The 21,038-nt window shown below is 44.2% G+C and overlaps 1 protein-coding gene across 6 annotated transcripts in view; it reads right to left on the bottom strand.

Annotated features, from left to right (window-relative positions):
* The window catches only part of NFAT5 (nuclear factor of activated T cells 5), a 55,068-nt gene that overhangs the window by 13,876 nt on the left and 20,154 nt on the right, over positions 1–21,038 (bottom strand). For 3 of the 6 annotated variants that reach the window (XM_053270537.1, XM_053270536.1, XM_053270538.1), the window contains exons 3-7: positions 12,633–13,191; positions 7,663–7,855; positions 5,524–5,714; positions 1,922–2,094; positions 566–700 (exon numbers count right to left, since the gene is read on the bottom strand). In XM_053270537.1, the coding sequence (XP_053126512.1) occupies positions 566–700; positions 1,922–2,094; positions 5,524–5,714; positions 7,663–7,855; positions 12,633–13,191 (1,251 nt within the window). Of the gene's footprint in view, positions 1–565; positions 701–1,921; positions 2,095–5,523; positions 5,715–7,662; positions 7,856–12,632; positions 13,192–13,665; positions 13,728–21,038 lie in introns of all 6 variants that reach the window. The other 3 variants (XM_053270539.1, XM_053270540.1, XM_053270541.1) reach the window with 3 other exon arrangements.

The raw sequence follows: 21,038 nt of genomic DNA, 5'->3' as shown, positions 1-21,038 counted from the left end.
GGGCAGCTCACAACCCTAAAACATACAAGAACACATTACACATTAAATCATGATACACACAAAAAAGAGATAGTCATAGGAACCAGCTTTCTCTTGGGCTGCAACAGCAGCTGCAACAGGAGAGAAAATATCCAGGGTACACTGGGGATGTGTTTTAGTTTGGGGTTCAATGCATTTTGAATGGACTCCCTTCCCTCAAGCCCACCAACACAATTAATGTCACAGAAAGGCTGAAGAACTGATCTACTCAAAATGTATTGGGCCCAAGAGTCAAGCACATGCCTAGGATGCCTTTGGGGTTTCCTCTCCACTTCCACACAGGTGCCCTCCAGTGTTCCCTGTAAGAGGAAATCCCATATTGTTGACTACAGCTCCCAGAATCCCTAGCGGTAAAGGGCTTTGGCTGAGGATGTTGGGAGTTGTAGTCAACAACATCTGGGATTTTCTGTTAGAGGGAACACTGGTGCCCTCCCGCCTCCCTTGGTGCCCACAGGGGCTGGCTTCTGAAGTTCAGCTCTGCTTCTCTACTGGTCTCCCCTGGCTCAGCACTGCTTGTGCTACTCACCAGACACATTCTCTTGGAAGATCACTTTTGTTCCCTTCAGAAAATTTTTGCCAATCAGAAAGACTTCCTCTTCTCCCTTCACTGAACAGCTGTGGAGGCTTTTCTTCAGGATTTCTGGTACACCTGCTGGTTGAGCTACAAAATGCGGCACAGAGAGAAGAGGAGCTTTAACTGGAAGCACACAGAACAACTGCAACAGCCCCAAGAATTCACCACATGGAACAAGTTGGCCCTATCCAACTCCAGCACAGTACTTCCAGTGACTGTTGTGTGTCTATCTAATATTTATTTTTAGCTTGTGAGCCCTTTGGGGACAGGGATCCATTTTATTTATGCATTGTTTCACTATGTAAACCACTTTGGAAACTTTTGTTGAAAAGTGGTATAAGTATTTGCTGTTAAACTAACATGGAATACAGGAAAACAGAACATGGCATCAAGCTAGTAGTGAACACTTGTTCTACAGAACTACCTGGCCTCAAGCTAAAAGTCACCAGTTTCTTTTGCAGACAACACATTCTTCTCCAGGAGCCCCAGGATGCATGGCTAAGTCACAAGCAGTCAGATTATTCTATAAAGGTCTTGCTTAACACTGGCTTGAGTCTCTGTACAAGTCAAATGAAGTTATTTACCCTAGCCTGATAGCCAAAAGAAGAGAGTCCCAGCAGCTCCAGGCAACAAGTTAGTTCCTCCAATCTCTGCAAGGAAGGAAGAGCCCCTCATTTGCTCCCAGGGCTGGCCTGATGACACTCTCAGCCCCAGTGCGGCTGCAATACTGGTAGGGATGCTGTTTAACCACAATGCACTCCAGGATCTCTGACAATGGTGCAGAGGATGCTGTGGCACCACCTGGCGTGCACATATCCCATACTTTAGTACAGTGGTGCATCCCACCTACTTTTTTTCTACACCAAGCTTGAACACACAGTAGTTAAAACATTCCTATTGTCATGATCAGAACTGAGTTTGCTTTTGGGCTGACCACTCACGACAGTATTAGACCTCTGGTCATCCATGTTATGTCATTCATGCCACTGAAAACAGATCAATAATAGACACTTTTGCTTCATATAGGAAGATGTTATGAAAGTAGTTTCGCTGTGTGAAAAATTGTATTAATATTATTAAAAGGCAGCATGTGTAAGATAGAAAATTATCAATATTTTAACACTCATTCACAGTGATGCTTTCAAATGTTTATCAAGACACTCTTAGCTCTATAATTATATCTCTGGTTTACTTGGGTTATTTATTCTATTTAGTTTTTAAAACAGAAACCCTTTAACAGTGAGCCTGAAGAATTAGGAGACTGAAAGCCACAGCGGTGCAGGCCTCAGCGCTCGACTTTGCACTTACTGCACAAAATGGGTGAGGACGGCATCTGCAGAGTCAGAGTGGAGCCATCCTTCCGCAGGATGTTCACACGGAACACCAGTCTGGCCCGAGTGCTTTTCTTCTTGGAGCCAGCAATGCCAATCCGAGCTTCAACGTCTGCATTCCTCAGCTTCAGTATGCCCACACAGTCCACCCTAGCAACACAAGATCAAAGTTACCTACCATCCCAACTGACTTTCAAGCAGGACACTTAATTCTTCTCCGTAGACAGAAAGCAGGAAGTGTTAGACTTCCAGAGCCAGAAGGATCCAAACAGAGTCACAGCTGCACACACCTCAGATGACAGAAGCGGCTACAAAAGGCCACATTGCCTCAGACTGCAACAACTATAGTCAAGGAGCTTGTGTTGTCCAGATGATACACATCAGGCTTGAATTGGGAAGGGAGGTGTTAAAATCCCTGCTCACACACAGTCAGTATGCTAGCTTGGCCTCAGCCAGACTTCCCCATCAATACAAGGAAGAAACAGCGGCTTATGCCACAAGTGGTAAGGGGGCAGCAGTCCATCATCACCTGGCATGTTAATGCCCATTTTATCGAGCATGATTAGTCTAAACCATGGAGGAGGCAAATCCAGAAGGCAACTTGGCAGAAGCTATTGGTCTTTCACCCCATATGGCTCTAAGCAGCAACTCCTGAGCACCAGAACTCAGTGCTATCAAACTGATGAACAGCAGGGGGCTCTGAAAATGTTGGACACCATCAGATTTGGCAGGACAGGAATGCAGTTTGAAAAAGGAGAAGAAAGGTTTACCAAGCAGGCAGCCACTTGCAATTGGTAGTGAAATAAGAGGCTACATCTGGGACCAGAAAGTCTTTAAGGTAAGGCCAACAACCAGCAGTCTGCAGTTTGTTCTGACTGATATTTCCAGAGACCATTTTTCTCATCTCTGGAAATTATCACTGATTCCCTGCAAACCTCATTTACTAAGAGCAGCAAAAACCTTAACACTGCCTACACAAATATTCTGGGAGGCTATAGTCTCTCTCATTTCAACATGCCAGAGAGCAAAATGTGTGTGTGTGCGCGCACACGTGCAGATACACAGACAGAAGTCAAGAAAAAGACAGAAAAAGCAGAAGATGGCAGCAGCACTTCAGGTCCATTTGAGCCTTCAGTAGTTCAATTCAGGGAACAGATCAGATTTTCTGGGAGCACGCAAAAGAGGGCAAGTGATCTGGTCAACCCAATTATGCTGGTTGTTTGGAGTGCTCATCACTAGAGCAACCAGCCACTCTCTTCCAGAACTGCTTTGCATCTCTCCATGGCTTAAAGTAAACAAAAATCCATCAGCACCAAGCAAAGCCAATGAAGCAGGCACTGTCACTGCCAAATAATGTGCTGGATCTCAATGCTTTTCTCCAGCATCTAGGATAGGTATTCTGCACCCTTCTCCACTTAACTCCTGCCTGATAAGACATGCAAGGGTTCCGTATGGGGACAGCTTGTGCATCTCACCATGCTGGGAGGAGGGAGAAAGTGGCAGAATTCCTACTTGAGCTGTTAGAGAGGATGGCGAAAGCAGAGGCACTTCTGCTTCCATTCCCCATACACCTGCAAAGATCCAAAGCTCCTCTTTGAGGCTAATATGAAAGCAGAACGGGCAAAGTTTCTGATATCAGCTAAGAATCAAAATAAACAGGAGTTCAGTGTGTAGGCTGATTTCAGAGCCCCCACCCATGATCAAAGCAGGAGCCTGCAGTTCTTTCAGTAAGGTGAGTTTCACACACATCCTGATGTGGGTCTCTATTCCTCCCCTTCACAGACGGGCAACAAAATTCATGAGATCACACCCAATTCAAAACTACCCACTTGGACCCACAGCTGAGAAGAGGCCTGAACAGAGGTCTTGGTTCAACACCTGTTTGTTTGTTTATTTAGTTAGTTAGAGTTATATGTCGCCCTACTCCCATAGGACTCAAGCAATAACATACACAGGAACACAATTCTATAAAATTCATCTTACACAGTGTCATAAGCCCAACCCCATACAGTTCATCCCTTCACAAGTCAACAGTTCCTTTTAAATAACAAGGCTGATCTTGCTTGGGGATGGATACAAAACCCCAGATCAATAGCCAAGATCTACTGAGTAATAAGTCATCCACAGCTTCCAGAAGCTGATGTTCTCATAGCGTTCTGCATGGCAGTCCTAGTTTAGAAGAGCTTTGTGCTTGCTGAAAGGCTGCATTGTTCAATGCATCAGAAGAAGGACCATTTCAGAGCCAACATTGTGAGAGGACCTCATCATACAGTACTTTGCTAGCTTCAGATAGCAGCCTCGTTAAAGTGCCTTTTGGCAAAGCATAGCTGATGTCTGTATGTCTAAGCTTGCCACAACCGATAAGTCCAGAGCCAGCTGGATCCTGCTCACCAGCAGCTTCTAAAGAGTCCCATTAATCAGGAAGGCACATTTTTGCCCTCCACTTCCATCATCTTATAGCTATCAGAACAGAAGCCCATCATCCAAACACACAGGGAAAGACTCTGCTTTTCCCAGAAGATGCTCCACTTTGACAAAAAAGAAAAGAAAAAAGGAAAATCTAGTGAAGTTATTTGTTTTAAAAAATACTTTTTGAAGCTTTCCTTATGCAAGCCTGCCTTAAGAAGGGAAAGAACTATGAGAGATGGAAGAGAATGACTGACAAAGAAATGTCTTTTTAATCACAAAGTTAACTTGGTTACAACTGGAACACAGCCAGCCAGGGAGTTTTTGCATCCTGAACACTGGCAAGGAGTTGGAGAGTCGTTTGCATATACAGACTGACAGCACATATAGAGGGGCTGCCCAATGTTCCCTCTAAGGCGTGTGCATGCACTCACACATGTTTTGATGTCCGCTCATTCAATTTGAGATCCTGCTCAGGTTGAATCAGAGAGCAGAGCTGATCTGGTGGTAGCAGCAAGCATGACTTGTCCCCTTATCTAAGCAGGGTCTGCCCTGGTTGCATAGGAATGTGAGACTAGAAGTGTGAGCACTGTCAGATATTCCCCGCAGGGGATGGAGCTGCAGCTCTGGGAAGAGCAGAAGGTTCCTAGTTCTCTCTCCGGCTTCTCCAAGTTAGGGCTGAGAGAGATTCCTACCTGCAGCCTTGGAGAAGCTGCCGCTGCCTAGACAATTCGGAGCTAGATGGACCTATGGTCTGACTCAGTATATGGCAGCTTCCTGTGTTCCTGAAAGCCCCACTCTGAATTCACATGCACACACTGCCTTGATACTTCCGCCCAGAACAAAACTCATTCCACACACAGATGAAAAAAAAAATAATTAAAGAGAACACTGGGGCTGCCCCACACACTTCAACAGTGGTGGCAGCTATACATATTGACATGGGGTGCATCGAGCACTCCCAGACACTGCAGTGGACGGGCAGCACCTGCTCACATGCCAGGCTGGCTCCAGTCCAAACATATTCACAACACACACACACACACACACACCCCTACCCCTCAGATTAACTCCCTTCTCTGTGCCTTGGCTGAGAAGGGATTTTCAGCTGGATTTCTGAGCGGGATGTCTGCAGCAGTTCCATACATGGTACACTGAGAAACAGGAACTTACGCCAGGGTCATGCTGTTGCTTGGATCCAGGCCCACCTCGATGACTGTGGTGCCCTCAATGTCTACCTCTTTGCAAGGCGTGGTGTTTCGGCCGGTAACCCTGCAGGCCTGGTAGAATCCATGCGGCTTCACCCGACCAGAATCGTTCCCCACAAAGATCTGCAGAGTCACAGGCTCGTTGTGACCTTCCAGCTGGAATCATAGAGCAGGGAAGTAAGAGTTAGTGGACTGGGACAGGCAGCACACTCCACCACAAGAAGAGTCTGAAGACCAGAATACTGATGGGGGCTAAAGCCTAATGCTTGGCAGACAGTTTCCCCCTTTCCAGCAAGAACAGGTGAGCTCTTCAGATACTACAGCTAATAACAAGCAACTTTTTAGACACCCCATAACAAATTGTTCTCTGAAAACAATTACCGTATTTTATGGACTATAAGACTCACTTTTTTCCTCGAAAAATATCCGCCAAAATTCAGGTGCGTCTTATATGTTCTAACAGTTTAATATGTTAAAACTCTGAAAAACTGGATTAAAATTAAGGTGCGTCTTATAGTCCGTAGCGTCCTATAGTCCGTAAAATACGGTATGTAATACCTCAGTTAAGTTTCCCTGAAGAGCAAAAATGAACCAGACCCAGTATTCTTGTTTGTGTGTATGATCAAATATATAATTTATTCTCAAATTGAAATTATATAATTCCAGTTTTCTTGAACTTTAATTTTGCACCCAGAGTCCTTTAGGAAATGGGCATATTTTCAACAGCCAAACTTGGAGATGACCTGACTTTTTAGAACAATTAGTCATTAAACTATCTGTTAACTGAGTCATTAACCCCTGCCAACTCATCACAGAGGCATCCTTTAAAGTGGTGATTTTCTTCTATTTTCAGGGGCGGGGGAAAACAACTGTCCCAATCCAGTGCCTGCTCTCCTGCAGTGGCTGTTGCTGGTGTCTACCTTATGTTAGAGTGTGAGCCCTTTTGGGACAGGGAACCCTCTTGTTTGTTTTTCCCGTGTAAACCACTTTGAGAACTTTTATTAAAAAGCAGGATATTCACAGTAGTACAGTCATGAGTAAGCAGGAACTCCCAACACAAAATAGGCCCAAAACAATTTCAGATGTTAATATATTACAGTACATAGTTTCTAAACTGTATGCACATCTGAGCCATTTATTATTTACAATACTCCTAAGCAACACAGTTTTTGTGTGAAGTTCAGTATTTCCTAGGGGGAAAGAGTCACGTAAGCATGTGAAGATGTGCCTTCTGCCGAGTCAGACCACGGGTTCATCTAGCTTAGTGTTGGCTACTTGGATTGGCAACGGCTTTCCAGGGTCTTCCTATCACCTGCTGCCTGATCACTATGCAGCAAGCTGTTTTATAGTTTCAACTCATCTCCCCCCACCCCCTAAACATTAATCTGCGCCACATTTTGTTCAGTGATGCCCGCAACACTCAAAAGTGTTCTAAGATGACAGCAGCAACTTTCCCCTGCAACTGGATCAGAAACATGTGGCATTCTCCTAGGTGCATTACTGGGTTACCAAGTGGCCACTCAGAAGGCTTCCCACCTAAAACATGAGCGACGTTTTCTCATTCCGGCTCCACTGTGCCAGTGTGGGCAGAGGGCCCCCTTCAGCCTGGTCTTCCTCATACCTCTTCTGAGACACTGGGATCCATGCACACTGTGCAGCTCGCCTGGCTTCTGACACAACAGCCTCACAGACAGTGCTCTGTGCATTCATTTAAGTGGTCAAAGCCAAGAGCAGCGATTGGTCTATATTTAACACATCCTCCCCTCGGTAAGAAAGGCTCCCCTGTGCTACACCAAGAAACATCCAGTTCTCTGCTCTCCAAACAACAAAATAGCCACATCCCTGAGAAATATGGAAGGAGCTGTATACACAAATCCTAATTTAGTGCCATTTAAAACTCAGAATGAAAACATCAATAGTGGAAAACACCACATGGCTCTAGGCAACCGTTTGCACTGCAGGGAAGCCCATGAAAGCTTGGCGGAGAGAAATATTTGTCATTCTGCCTCCTAGGAGCCAGCCTCAGCCGTGGGAAGGGGCAGGATTCTCCTTTCCCCCAAGCCACAGCGCCCCTCTGGTCCTGCCACCTACCCCGCTGGCATACCTTCACAGTGGGGAATCCTTGTTGTGTTCTGTCCTTCACTGAGCCCCGGCTGCCCTCTGTCAGGTAGCGAGCTCTGTGCTGGGTCTCTGGCTGCACCACTATCTTCAGCTCTTTGCCCTCACTTTTGCCAGGGTACTGCCCACACAGCATCGGGCTCTTCTTCCCTCCAGCTGATTTTGGGGCTTCTGATGTCCTGAGGAGTCAAAGCAGAACAGTGAACGCATGTCATCAGAAGCGCTCTTTCAAAAATGAACAGACCTTGGGGGCAGGTCATGCAGCACAGACCTGAGCCATCTCTAGCTAGCCTCCAACTACGGCCAGGGAGGAAGCAGAATTCCTTGCACCCTCCCCATCACAGGCATTAAGTCATTCCGTACCTAAGAAACATAACCCCTTTTAAACATCACTTCCTGCATACATCCAGTCAGCTGACAAGAAATGGCAGCCATTTTGAACAAGTGACAATTACCACATACTAGCCAAAACTTCCCTAGTTACCACCCAACACACTAATCATGTGAATACATCAGACTAAGCAGAAGCCTCACTTTATATGGAAAATGTTAAATCCTTTGTCCTTCAAGTATAACATCAGCTACCAATTTCAAAATGGATGCAGTTCAGTCACAACAGAATGAATGGATTTTAAATCCATTATAATATAACATCTCTTTCATGACTCTGTGTTTGATTGTGGCAGAACTGCTTGTACTAGGCATGCCTGGGTGCTATTTTAGAGCAAAATTTCTTCCTGTTCTAAAGGAGATTACATCTGTTTCATCATTTACTCCTTTTCTCTTGTGTGTTGTGGACACAATCATTCTGATTTCAGTGGGGCCAAGTTAAGTAAATACTTGACTCTCTCAAATATGTTAAAATGTGTTTAACTTTGATGAACTGTGCCTTCACTTTTTCTCATTAAAGCACATAAAATTACCCCTGGAAGGAAAAAGACTGTATCTCCACCTCTCCAGGTTGAAAACCCTAAAATATTAAATATAGAAAAATCATGTTTCACTACAGATGTAGTGAGAGGTACTCATGGAGTGACCCAACTGAGCAATTGTCCATTTAACAGCTCAAGAAAGGGGCTTCTGCCCTTTACACGAGTCAGCTAGTCCAAACTCCATCTAGCTTCTGATGTACATTCTGTATAGCATCCAAGGCGAAGAGAGAGATGTCCATGCTAAAGAAAAGGCAGCTCCATGCCAGCTTTGCTGATCCTGACCTCGCAGCAGTTCAAGTTTACAGACACTACATGGTGACGGATCAGACTCGTTTGTTTGTTTTAAGAACAGGCTCTCTCAGCTGTTTGTCTGCTTTATTGGGCCACAAAGCTCAGCTTCTTACCAGCAGCACTGCCTGAAAACTAAATGATCAGTTCCATAACTGAAACCTATATGAAGAAGCCCGCCAAAGTACTTTTTTTTGCCTCTCCTATAGAGACTGACACATCTGACCTGACAGTGGGGATGATTGATAAGAGATGAATGGGGCCAACCCGTATTTCCCAACAATTGTGATTGTAAGGAAGACAAAAAGTTATCTGTCAAGCAGATTTAATAACCTGAGTACATAAGGGCTTACCCAAGAGGGCTCCAACTTCAAGATCAGGAGCACCCTTTCAACAATCCCTACCCCTACAATCCACTTACCAGCTTGCACTTGCCCCTATCAATTGACATGGTTGTGCAAGAGAGCCAGCGTGGCATAGTGGTTAGAGTGCTGGACTAGGACCAGGGAGACCCGAGTTCAAATCCCCACTCAGCCATGATACTAGCTGGGTGACTCTGGGCCAGTCACTTCGCTCTCAGCCTAACCTACTTCACAGGGTTGTTGTGAAAGAGAAATTCAAGTATGTAGTACACCACTCTGGGCTCCTTGGAGGAAGAGCGGGATATAAATGTGAAATAATAATAATAATCTGCATGTCTGACCAGACCGCAGGTTTGTCTGTAGAAAAAGGGTCCCTGTCTTTCTTCCTGAATTCCTGGATACACTACAGCATCAAGTCAGGAGTTCAGGAAGCCCTAAACCAGCTCTCATGATGAAGCATTGAAGAAGGTTGCCTAAATTCAGAATGGGTCTAAATCAAAACTCTGGAATCAAAAAACACAAGAGGGAATAAAGACTATCCAGAACAGCCACCAACAGCAGAGAGATTTCATGGGCATTTCCAGTATTAGAGCCCCTTTGGAGAGGCCTTGCTAGAAGATCTCCTCAGGAAAGACAGAAAATGCTACTACTGTCTGAAACCCCAGATGTACAAGGGCACAAGTCTGGCCTTCATAGTGTTCAGGGAGGCTGTATTTCTGCTTTCACCCACAGAGCACGTGCGACTTGCTTGGTATGCCATAAAACCTGCATTCATCATGTCCGTTCTGCCTAAAGGTCTACAGAAATGCTAAACCCTGCTCACCATCAGTACACCATCTAGCTAGTTCTACCTGAACTGCATTTGTGTGTTCATGAAGATAAGTCACGTTTCAATCTGCCCTCCAGGCTCTACACAGAGCATGCAATACTGCTCTGCAACCAGATACTGCTGTGTTTTGCATGCTTCCAAAATGGATAAAATCCTATAATGGAAAGCCTCAGTTTCTGAAGTCCTGGCATCACTTGACAAGTAAATACTCTACATCTAGCTATGACTTAATCAAGACAGCAGCTGTACAAAAGACTGCTTTAGAAAAGATGATTAGTCAGTTCTTGCATTTTAGAATGGCTGTTAAGAAAAGAAACCTTTCCAATCTCATGAGAAATCCTGTTTTCTGTAAAGGCAAGCAATATGTCTAGGGCACAGAAGTCCAGCTTCTCAGGTGATACTGCCAACTCAGTCACAGGATTTTAATCATGTCTCCCCTTCAATTTTATGCTTTCAGCATGTTCACCCTTGATAACTTTGCATGACTTAATCACAGACAGGAATCTCGCCCCCCACTCCCGTCCCTTGAGAAGCTGACAGAGGCCCTTTAAGAGATTCTTTATGTTTTTTTTAAACGAACTCTACAAACATTCTGCATAAGGATGCTGAAAGCCCACTTGGCAAACCAACTGCCTCTCTGCTACCTCCTCCTTTCCCCTCCTGCCTCCCCTCAGTGTTCTGGAATCCCAAGTGTGAATGATACACACTCCACTAAAGGCTCTACTACTTAACTTCAGTCCCAGTGGGCGAGACCAATACTCTAAAACCTGGCATCATGCTTCCAGTAGCCAGAGCTGGATGCCTTCAATACAGCATGGTGGATCCCTTGTTTTTGTGATGACTGCATTTGAAGCAAGTTATTAATGACAGGTCTCCACTTGAAGAGCAATCCATTGCAACTCAACTGGCTAGCTGCAGTCAAGGTTGCTGGCCCCAATGTCCATCACCCTCTTGATTTAACTTGTCTTTAGACACAGGCTCAAATCTCGACTCAGCCATGAAGCTCACTGGGCAGTCCTTGGGCAACCTACTTCACATGGATGCTGTGAGGTACTTGGGCTATATCATAAACCCAGAGTCCTTCCGACAGAGTGGGAAAGAAATCTGGGGTTTGAAAGAAAAAATCCCACCATATTTGGGCAACCATTTTACTGCTCAGTGTTACCCAAAACCAGAGTAATTTAAGACATTTAGAGGCTCCTCACGTCTGCCAGAAAAACAGACTCAACTTTCTGATTTTGAATAAGAGTTTGGCAACAGCTGTCAATTCTGGAAGCTGTCAATGGAAGACTGTGGGTCCTATTGAAAGGAAAGGGAACACCCAATCATATTGGAAACGGTTCTTTGGCAGCATCAAGAAAATAACTCTGGACAGTTTCTTATAATCTGCTTTTGCAAAGTAATGTGTTAAATATGTGTCTGGAACAACATGGGTAACACAAAGGGAAGGTGCTTCTCCTTAGAGATGGGAAGCTCTTTTTCCCCATCAGGCAGTTCAATGCACTAATCCAAGCATGAATACAAGAACATATCACAAACACAAAGAATGCAAAATAAACCCACTGTTCTGATGAGCCACAAGAATAACCTATACCATAAACAAGTGGACAAGGCTTGGATCCAATTATCCTCCTGTGTGAGTGGATGGCACTTTAGCTTGAGTGAGGGGAGTGGTGTCACTGACGTTTCAGGCCATCCACAGCTCTACTCACACAAACCCTGAAAAGCCACTATGAGGGTCCTTGCCCCTCCCAAACCCATTTTTAAGGGGGTGGAGGACAGCAGATGTTGGGAGGGGGAGTCAGTAACACACACATATAAACACAGCCCATGTGAGTAGAAGCATCTCTGCTCATGAGGAAAGATCTTTGGATCCAAGCCAATATTTCTAAATTGGGATGCACTTCAGTGAAGAGCGTGAAGTGGAAGAGATGAGAAACCACCACCCAGACACAACCACAGACAACACACACACACACACACACACACACACACACAACCGAGAAGCACACGGCAACACAGGATTAGAGATTTATTTCTGAGAAATCAAATACAGAACTGAAGTGACATGGAACATAAATTTGGTTCAGCACATCTTAACATTTTTAGTGTTAATATAACAAGATCAAAACCAGCTGTCTTTAATTGATGGAGAAAGTGAAACAGTAGTGGGCGAAGTGCAGACTTAGATCCTCACAAATAGCTTTGTATGGCACTGTTGAGGAAGACATGGAGGAGCCAATCTCAGCTGCAGGGATTATGCTCTTAACATGGTTTTATTGAAAGGGCCTCCTATTAGGGCAGAGCTAGAAAGCTGTCCCAGGATTGGTTAGTTCAATGGTTGCTCAGATTGGCCTAGAATATACAACACCACAAATGTGTCATGTCTTAGCATAGGAAACCATTGAACTTAGTTCCACGTATCAGCTCTCCTGTATTTCTCTGTGAGAACCTGAGCTGAATGAACACTAAAGAGAAGTCAAGGCAATTGTTTTGGCTTTTTAAAACAACATATTCTGATAGAACTTAAAAGGCAGATACCAACCCATTTCCTGCTTTGGAGTTGCTTTTGCTGTCCGTGCTGAGCTGAGAAAGGACATAGTGAGGCGCTTTGGCACTGTCAGCATCAAAGATATCCATGGTTGATTCTTCACAATCTCGCCGCTTGATCCCCGGCCTTTGTTTTGGATTTCGCTTACGGGATTTACGCGGCACCTCAGTGTTATCATTGTAGGAACTGGTGCTCATGTTACTGAAGTTGGAGGGGGACTCCTCCATCCACATACTGCAGCTCTGCTCAGACTCCAATCCGCATCCCTCATCTTGGCAGGACATCCGGCTGTTGTCCAGCAAATCCTCTGGTGGCGGCGAGATGTACAGGACCGTATGCCTCTTCGGGGTGGCCTGTTGCTGCTGGACTGTGTTATTGGTTAACTGCTTGTCACTTACCCCTCGGTTACTTACCCCCATGGCTGAGGAGCAGCTCTCCACTTGCATAGCTTTGCTGTCAGTGACTGAGGTAGAGTAAATGGTGGGGCTGGAAGAGGTGGTAAAGGAGCTGCAAGCACCGCCCATGGAGGAAGAGGAGGGAGCTGAAGAAGCATCTGCGGTGTACAATTCAGAAGTAAATACAGGGTACATGATTCCAACTGTGCTGGCTATAGCAGTCCCTTTGAAACAATGTGATTTGTGAACTGATTTTTCTTTCCCCCGAATAAGTATTTTGGAATTTGGCTTGCTTTGGAATTTAAACACTTCAAGCAATACATGGCTTAAGCAATACAGAAGTATCTGGAAAGTGTCCAAATGGTACTTCCATTTTTATGCATGAGGCAATCAGATTTTTTCAAAAATATTTTTAAAGTCATAAAAAGGCAGCAAGCAAACAAGGGCGCTTTTATTGCCTCCGCTGGACTAAGCGGGTTCAAGCAATTTTATCTAAAGGGATAGAAACCCAATGCAAGATGGACACTTGTAGGCCACATTCAATGCCAATCATTCCGTATTTTGTTTTGTTTTTTGCACTTTTTAATGGTGGGACTGTGCTTAGCCACAAAGTATTAAAATAAGTTTCTAACCTATGAAGCAGAGAACTACAGGTCATTTTTAATGCAGACACTCCCTGCTTCAGAGGCAAATCCTGGAATAAAAATATAAGAAAATAAATGAGAAGAGCTGCTGATTATTCCAGATATCAATTATTAAATGAGAAATGAAATATAAGATTAACTTAACTGTAGCAAAATGGAACTGGTACCAATCATTATTTATGGCTTTTTTAAAAATGTATCAGCCAAGATCTGAAATCAGAGCATGCTGGGCCCAGAAAGGCAAGACCCAGAAGAGGTAGAATGAAGTCACCTCCCTGGAAATTTGACCCCTTAAAAAGGAGAAGGGTTAAAACAGCATATCAAGGCGGAAGAGCCTCAGCAGAAGGGACATCATTTGGAATCAGGGCTAAATCGCTCTACTCTGTTGAGTTGACTGGGCTGACTTATCAAGCCATGTGTTTGAATGTGACCATAATGGTTACAAAGGCTTCTTCAAAGCAGCACAATTCTCTGATGCACAAGGTGATTCGCCATTTGCTAAACTTTCACTCCACAGTAGCCCTCCTGAAGACCAAGAAACTGCTCTGAACTAAACAGAGTGTGGACTGAAACTCTCTGCATGTGTCTCAGTACACTAAAGTAAATCAAGAACCAAAAATGGCATCAAGAGTTTAACTGGAGGCTTCAATTTATCCTGGAATAATCTGCAAACTAGGAGGTGTTCTTTCATTACATACTGAAGCTAATGCCCACTGAGGAGAGCAAACAAGATGATAACACTTTCAAGAGCTACAAGGAAGGCAGGCTTCTGATGATGAGTCACTACACTGGGGTGGAATAAGTCTTGTAGTATAAAAGCTTAATTCTTTATTCTGGCTGCTGAAGATCACTGCAGGGTTTGTTTTTAAATGGCATTTAATGAGAATGTATGCTTTTCTCAAAATACAACAAAATATTGTCAGCAAAACTTTATGGTAAGCGAAACTGTTTGCTTTAGTAAGCCCAACCAATATTGACCAACAACAAAATAGAGCAAACTTCTGCTTAGCTTCAGCTACAGAGGTTGCAGGTGAAAGTTTGTCAGTTCGGTCCCAGTGCATTGCTCCCTCAAAGTCACTCTTGACCCTGACCCCATTCACCAATCTCTTCTCTGGAATAATCTGGAGCCAATGAGTGATACCAGTTCCATTTTCCAGTTTGCTCCTTGGCAAATGCAGAGGCTGAAATTGGAAGATTCAGTCACTCAGAACTGCATTTAAATTTTAAAAAAAAACCAAAACATTTTTCAAATCCTTTTTATATCATGCATTAATGCAGTGCTTTCCTGAGAAAGATATAAAAATTTGCTCATTTCAGTGACTTTATTCAGTTGCTGATTTGCAGCCACTTTTGAGTTAAAGCAGATTGCCACTGGGCATGGCTTTTAAACTGGCTATTGTTAAAACAGCACTAGTTGCCACTTGGCTATTAAACATTCACCCACCCAGAAATACAAGTATGCAGCTTGCATAGTTTATGGTGTATTACATGCACTGTGGAAAGTATAAAGCATGCAGGAATAATGCTGCAAACTTGCATTGCTGCAGGCAATGCTTCCCACCCCACCCTAGCAGTTCCCCCACCACCAAAGGAAACTCCATGCAGAAGATGACCATCTTTGGATTTCTGCCCATGACAAAGATGATCGTGAAATTGATAGACAAGCAGGAAGGTTGCCTCATCTTTGATGCAAGGTGCCAAGAGCTCATCCGCTGAGCTTGGGTGTCAGAGACCAGCCTGCTCCTCTGGCACACATTTCCTTCAGTGTTAGGTCTGGCAAAGCAGCACCCATGTGCCTGCCTACGAGGGAAGAGTTTGCAGACCAGCCCACACTGGGGCAGGGATAATGCCCTGTGCAGAGGCCGTTTAAAATCCTACCAAGAAAACCAATGATGGGTTCATTTTATTGAACAAAAATATTAGCACCAAGCTAAATAGCTAGAACCCATTATAACCTCCTCCAGAGGGAGGGCCCTCCAATTAATATTGTTTTATGGACAATTTGAAAAGAGTGGTGGTTCTGCTCCTCCAGAGACCATCAGGGCCCTACTTTTCAATTACCAGCCCTGTGCATCAGTCATGCAGATGGCAACCAAGATCAATGAGGGTGCATGAAACAACTGCCTGGTTTACTTAACAGTCACAGCTATGCCAAGTTATAAACCAGAGGCTTTAAAGGAAAAGAGCAGCAAGTTTAATCATCACACCACTTAAGAGAAACCAATTATATGATCTTACACAGAGGATAAGCTAGGGCTGACATCCCTACTACTACATTTGAACTTCTTACTTTTAAAGCTGAGCAAGGTTCCTCAGAAGATCAATGCATCTCATTACTGAGACAAACACTAATTTTTCACATAATGTAAATACAATTTGGATGCAGTGTGAGCTAATTAGGATGTGAAGAATTTAAAATGTAATGGTAGGTCCTTGGCTGATGATGGCACTCAGAAGCGGCCTCAGCCAAACTTAAAAATACTATCTCGAGTTACCCCGAATAAGAAAGGTCAAAGTGCAACTGGTGTTTCCCTCAAGCCACCAGCCATTAAGAGGAGTTGGGCATAACTCAGAGGCAACTGGCTGGATTTAGGAAGGTGGTCACCCTTTACCATCCCACTGAACAACCTTCAGCTAGGCAGCAGACACAGAATCCTTCCCATTTTCCAGACACTTCCCTTTGACTTCTAGGACCAGAGAGAGACACAGGCCAATAAGCACAAACTCAAAGTTAGGGGAGGGTTGGATATTTTTACTGCATTTTGTGAAATACAGGATTACATACTAACAAGGATCAGGTACATCTTCAAGCCATTTTAGAATTACAATCACATGCCAATCACATGTTTTATAACAGCATCCAGGGGCAGACCAACAACACTGCAATGCATAGTTATCTGTGCAAGTTGTTTTATAATTAACTCATCCAAGATCCAAATAGGAGAGATCCCATTGGAAGCTAAAAGCCCTTTGAACAATACCTTCCAGCATTCCAAGCTGAAAGAGAAGACATCATTCAAGAATGCACAGCAAGCTCCTGTGCCCTTACTGGCACCCTCCAGATTAGTAAATCGGTGTCAGTTATCTGGTGTGCAAATGGAAGAGCTCAAAGCAAACCAGCATAAGTCAGTGCAAGGTGAAGACTGCCCCTGTTCCTGAGAGTTCACCTCCATTAGCCAGGATATTTGCTGCCTTCCAGCTGGACTAGTTACCAGCAGCTTTTAACCTAAATGCCCATTTTGTTTTGATGGCAGTGAAGTGAAGAGCCTCTCCTCTGTGAAAGAATCTGGATCTGAGAAGCTGGCCTAATCAGAGAGGTTAGGAGCTGCTCAAGTTACCATCTATGACAACTTTACAATCTTAGAAGACTAAAACTATAAGCTGTTCAGGCCTTTCAGAGCTTTTTCAGTCCCTTATCAGCTCACAGCTAGGCACAAAGGGATCTGCTATCTTTAAGTCATTTCTTGTCCTGAGATATTCTTGGGCACTCTCTCCAGGCAAGTCCTTCAGGGCAACAAAGCTTTTCAAACGGAAAAAGTGTCAGTGTGGTGATGAGAAAGTAACTAGCAGCTGCCCAGCATTGCAAGTCACCTCCCAAAGCGGAGAACAAACGCAAAGGCCTGGAATGGCTTTCATATTTCTAACCATTTGTAGGGTGAGCCGCTACTACGCGCCTGCGGCCAATGGAAGAGCTCCCCAGAACTCCCTAGCACGCTTGCCGCGCTGTCTGCAACTTGCTGTTCAGGAGGAAACAGAATGAAAAAGATGAAAGTTCAGCAACAAAAGGTGAACCCCTGGGACTGATTCTAGTAGACCCAATTCCCAGAGCCTAACTCGATTTCAGTGCTGATTATAAGCCTTGCACTTTCTATGCTTGACAATACCAGTTTCCAGTATTGCTCAAATCTTTTTGTCAGCAGATTTTGCTGGACCAGTGAACAGAGGGATAGTTTCAAAGTCAGACGTGAGCCCTTGTGTCGTCAGAGGCAGAAGTATGAACCAGGACATACAAAGTGGCTGCAAACCTGCTTTTGACACCTTACATGCCAAGTGTGGCTTTCTATTTTTCTTCAGCTTCATTTATTGATGTAAAGTCAAAAGCTTTAAGAGTTTAACTTCAATCAGTCAATTCACTATTTAGAACAAAAATAAATAAAATAATAAAATAAAAGAGACTTATGAAAAAGTCTGAAAACGAGACCGACCTATACCCTGGGTGAGATTGGATGGGTTAAGTGTCTCTGGCACTATTTGTCTTCACTACTGACAGACACTGTCACACAACCCACCACACGATGCCTGTCTCTGAATGGCGGAGCTAGAATGCAAGTTAAGTGTATTAATAGAGAAAACAACTAGCATCCCAGCAAATATCATTAAGCAATCCAATTTACTTTAAAAGTTCAAGGCAGATTCAAAGTAGGCTGGTTACTTACATTACAATCCCCAACATTTCAAATTTCCCCTTACATTCGCATGCCAAAATGAGTAGCATTTAAACAGAATAAGGAAAGGATTCAGTCTGTTCTGAGAGACTGGAAATCCATTGCTAAATACTCATATTTACAGATGCACAAGTGGTTATTTCTTACCTGGAACGGCCGACTCATGTTCACCAATTCAGACTAGGAGGTCTGCCACTCTAGAGTGACAGATGCAACCAACCAGCAAGCTGGAAATTAGGGCCCTCATGAAGATCTCTTTCCTCCTCCATTTCTTTCCAGATACAAAGCAGGTAAACAGTGCTGCAATGCCCTAACTGACAAGTCATAACACTTCAGCAGATTGGAAACGTCTCATCTTAGGCCCAATCCCTTCCAAACTGCTAATCCCAGCTTAATTTTATACCAGACACATGCACACCAGGCTGCCATTTACTGAAGTTGCAAAGGGATGCACCCATTTTTGTAATAGCCACGTTTATCGTAAGTACTAGCAAAAAAACTTCTCAATGGAAAGACAGGCTGACAGCTAACAGACCATACAAAACAGCAACTTCTAGAACAACAAATGTTTGTTTCAGAAGCCTACAGGAATGGGAGAAGCTCTATGGGACAAGAAAGGAGGTGCTAGCAGACCACAGGTCTTTCACCACTTGAAGCTAAGCAGGTCTTGGTGTGGCTAGTGCCTGGATGGGAGACCCATGTATGCTACCTTTGGGCCATAGCTCAGTGGCAGAGAACCTGCATTGAGTGCAGAAAGTCCCAGGTTCACTCCATGGCAGCATCTCCAGGTAGGGCTGGGAAAGCACCACACACATGGTGCCTGAGGTCTCGTTAGCCAGGCCAAAAGAGATGGAACAAATTCCAATCCCTGTAAAGAGAATCCATGGCAGAGAAGGCAAACCTCTGCTCTTCTAGATGGAAATGAGGTCAGAATGGCTGAGATCTAAAATGCCTCTTGTCATCAATTTTTGAAAAACTACTTGCCCCTAATGTGACAGAAGCTGCCATTTCTTATTTTAAGAACTGTTGCAAAAGCAGGCCAACTGATTATGAAACAAATTCACATCCTCACTAAAGGTAAAGTTTTACTGTTGAGTTGGTGTCAACTCCTGGTGACCACAGAGCCACGTGGTTTTCTTTGGTAGAATATGGGAAAGGTTTACCATTGCCATCTCCCATGCAGTATGAGATGATGCCTTTCAGCACCTTCCTATATCGCTGCTGCCCGATATAGATGTTTCCCATAGTCTGGGAAACATGCTAGCAGGGATTTGAACTGGCAACCTCTTGCTCCCTAAGCAAGTTATTTCCCCACTACATCCTCACTACCAACTCAGAATATGCCACAGACAAAAACTAAATTAAAGCAGCACCTATTGTTGCATTTTCATCTCGAAGCATGACATAAAGTGATGAGAAGCAAGATACCTCTGGCCTACTGAAAACGATGGTCTCTCTTTAAAGAGGAATGTGCAAGCTGTGTTTAAGAGATTTGTTGCAGTGCCATAAAATTTTACATCAAACAGTGAAATATGCATGTGTGGCAACTTTGAGGCAGGTCCTTCCTCAGATAGAGTTTTCTGCAGCATAGCTTCTCCCTTCTCACCTCTTTGGCACAGCAGTTCACATTGCTGGAACACTGCTGAGAAATGGGCAGGCGACAGAGCACTGGTACCTTCTGGTAAGAAGTACTTAGCAGCAGACTGGAGAGCCAGTTTCTTCCACACAGTCATTCCTGTTACTGTCAATGCCTAACAGCTCCAAAAACCAGGCACCTCTTCCTCTTCCCAGCTCAGCTGCATATATGCCATGAAGGCTGAGAAAGTAGCCGAGGGCTATTTGGATTGCTAGTTGGTTGATTTCCAAAAGAGTCACCTCATGTTTGGATTGATGAATATGAAATACGCCTTTTCTGTTAAAATAATCAAATGTGCTCTTGAAAGACCAATTACTAAAACTCAGTTTTAAAATTATGTAGTCTGATTTGCACATTGGAAGCCAAACAGTAATAGCAGAACTAGCAGTCTGTTCCTTCAGGCCCTCATACCTGAAATCAGCCAATCCCGTTCCTCCAGAAATCTGAAGTTAACCGCAGCAAATCTTTATTTAACCCATTTATGTGTCCCAGAACCTCAAATCAAAGCACTGAAAGAAAGACCTGGAGCAATCTGATTTGCAGCCAGATACTGTGTCGCCCTGTGGCTAAGGAAGCAGAGAACAAGTGAAGATTAAGTCTTCAATGAGGAAAATATTGTTCACCAGCCCTCACCGCAGAATGTCATTGCTGGCACCAGCAAAGGCAACTGTGTCAGGCAGCTGAAGTCAGAGATGGAGCCAACACACCAGAAGATGCCTTGGTTCTGTGTGAAGGAGCTGCAATCCACTTTCAGGAGGATTGCCTACAGTGACACTTTGGGATTCCTAGCATTACCAACACAAAAAGTGTTGTCTGTTCAGGATAAATTAAACGCAGAGAAAATGAATTTATGCTACATAGTGAGATGTGTTTTTAGGATATACAAGAATATGCTCCTGCAGCTCTGAATTGCCCAAGGTCACCTTCCACTTCCAGCCACTTGATGCTGCAACCAACTGGATGCGTTCCTTGCTTACCTGCCTGCCAGGACTAGAAGGAGTGAAGAGCGAGTCTTGGGTCCCTTTTAAACATGATAAGCCCATCAGTACTACTCCCCTTAGTAGAAGGGAAAATATCCTCAAGGAGATCTTTTGGGCAGAAGACCGGGCCAGGCACTACAGATGTACTGTATAGAGAGTAAATCTCTCTGTCTATCTGAAGCAGCTGAAGGTTTATTACGGAGGCTGGCCGGCACTCCCCTCTTCATCCATAAGCTTCACTAGCTAAGCAAGTTGTTTCTTCAGAGTGAGCGGGGGTGTTACATGGCCCAACCTATTCAG

This window comes from Hemicordylus capensis, chromosome 9 (assembly GCF_027244095.1).
Source record: "Hemicordylus capensis ecotype Gifberg chromosome 9, rHemCap1.1.pri, whole genome shotgun sequence".
Taxonomy (NCBI): Eukaryota; Metazoa; Chordata; class Lepidosauria; order Squamata; family Cordylidae; genus Hemicordylus; species Hemicordylus capensis.
The sequence above is the reverse complement of the archived record's forward strand: the minus strand, read 5'-3'. Positions and strand labels throughout refer to the sequence as shown.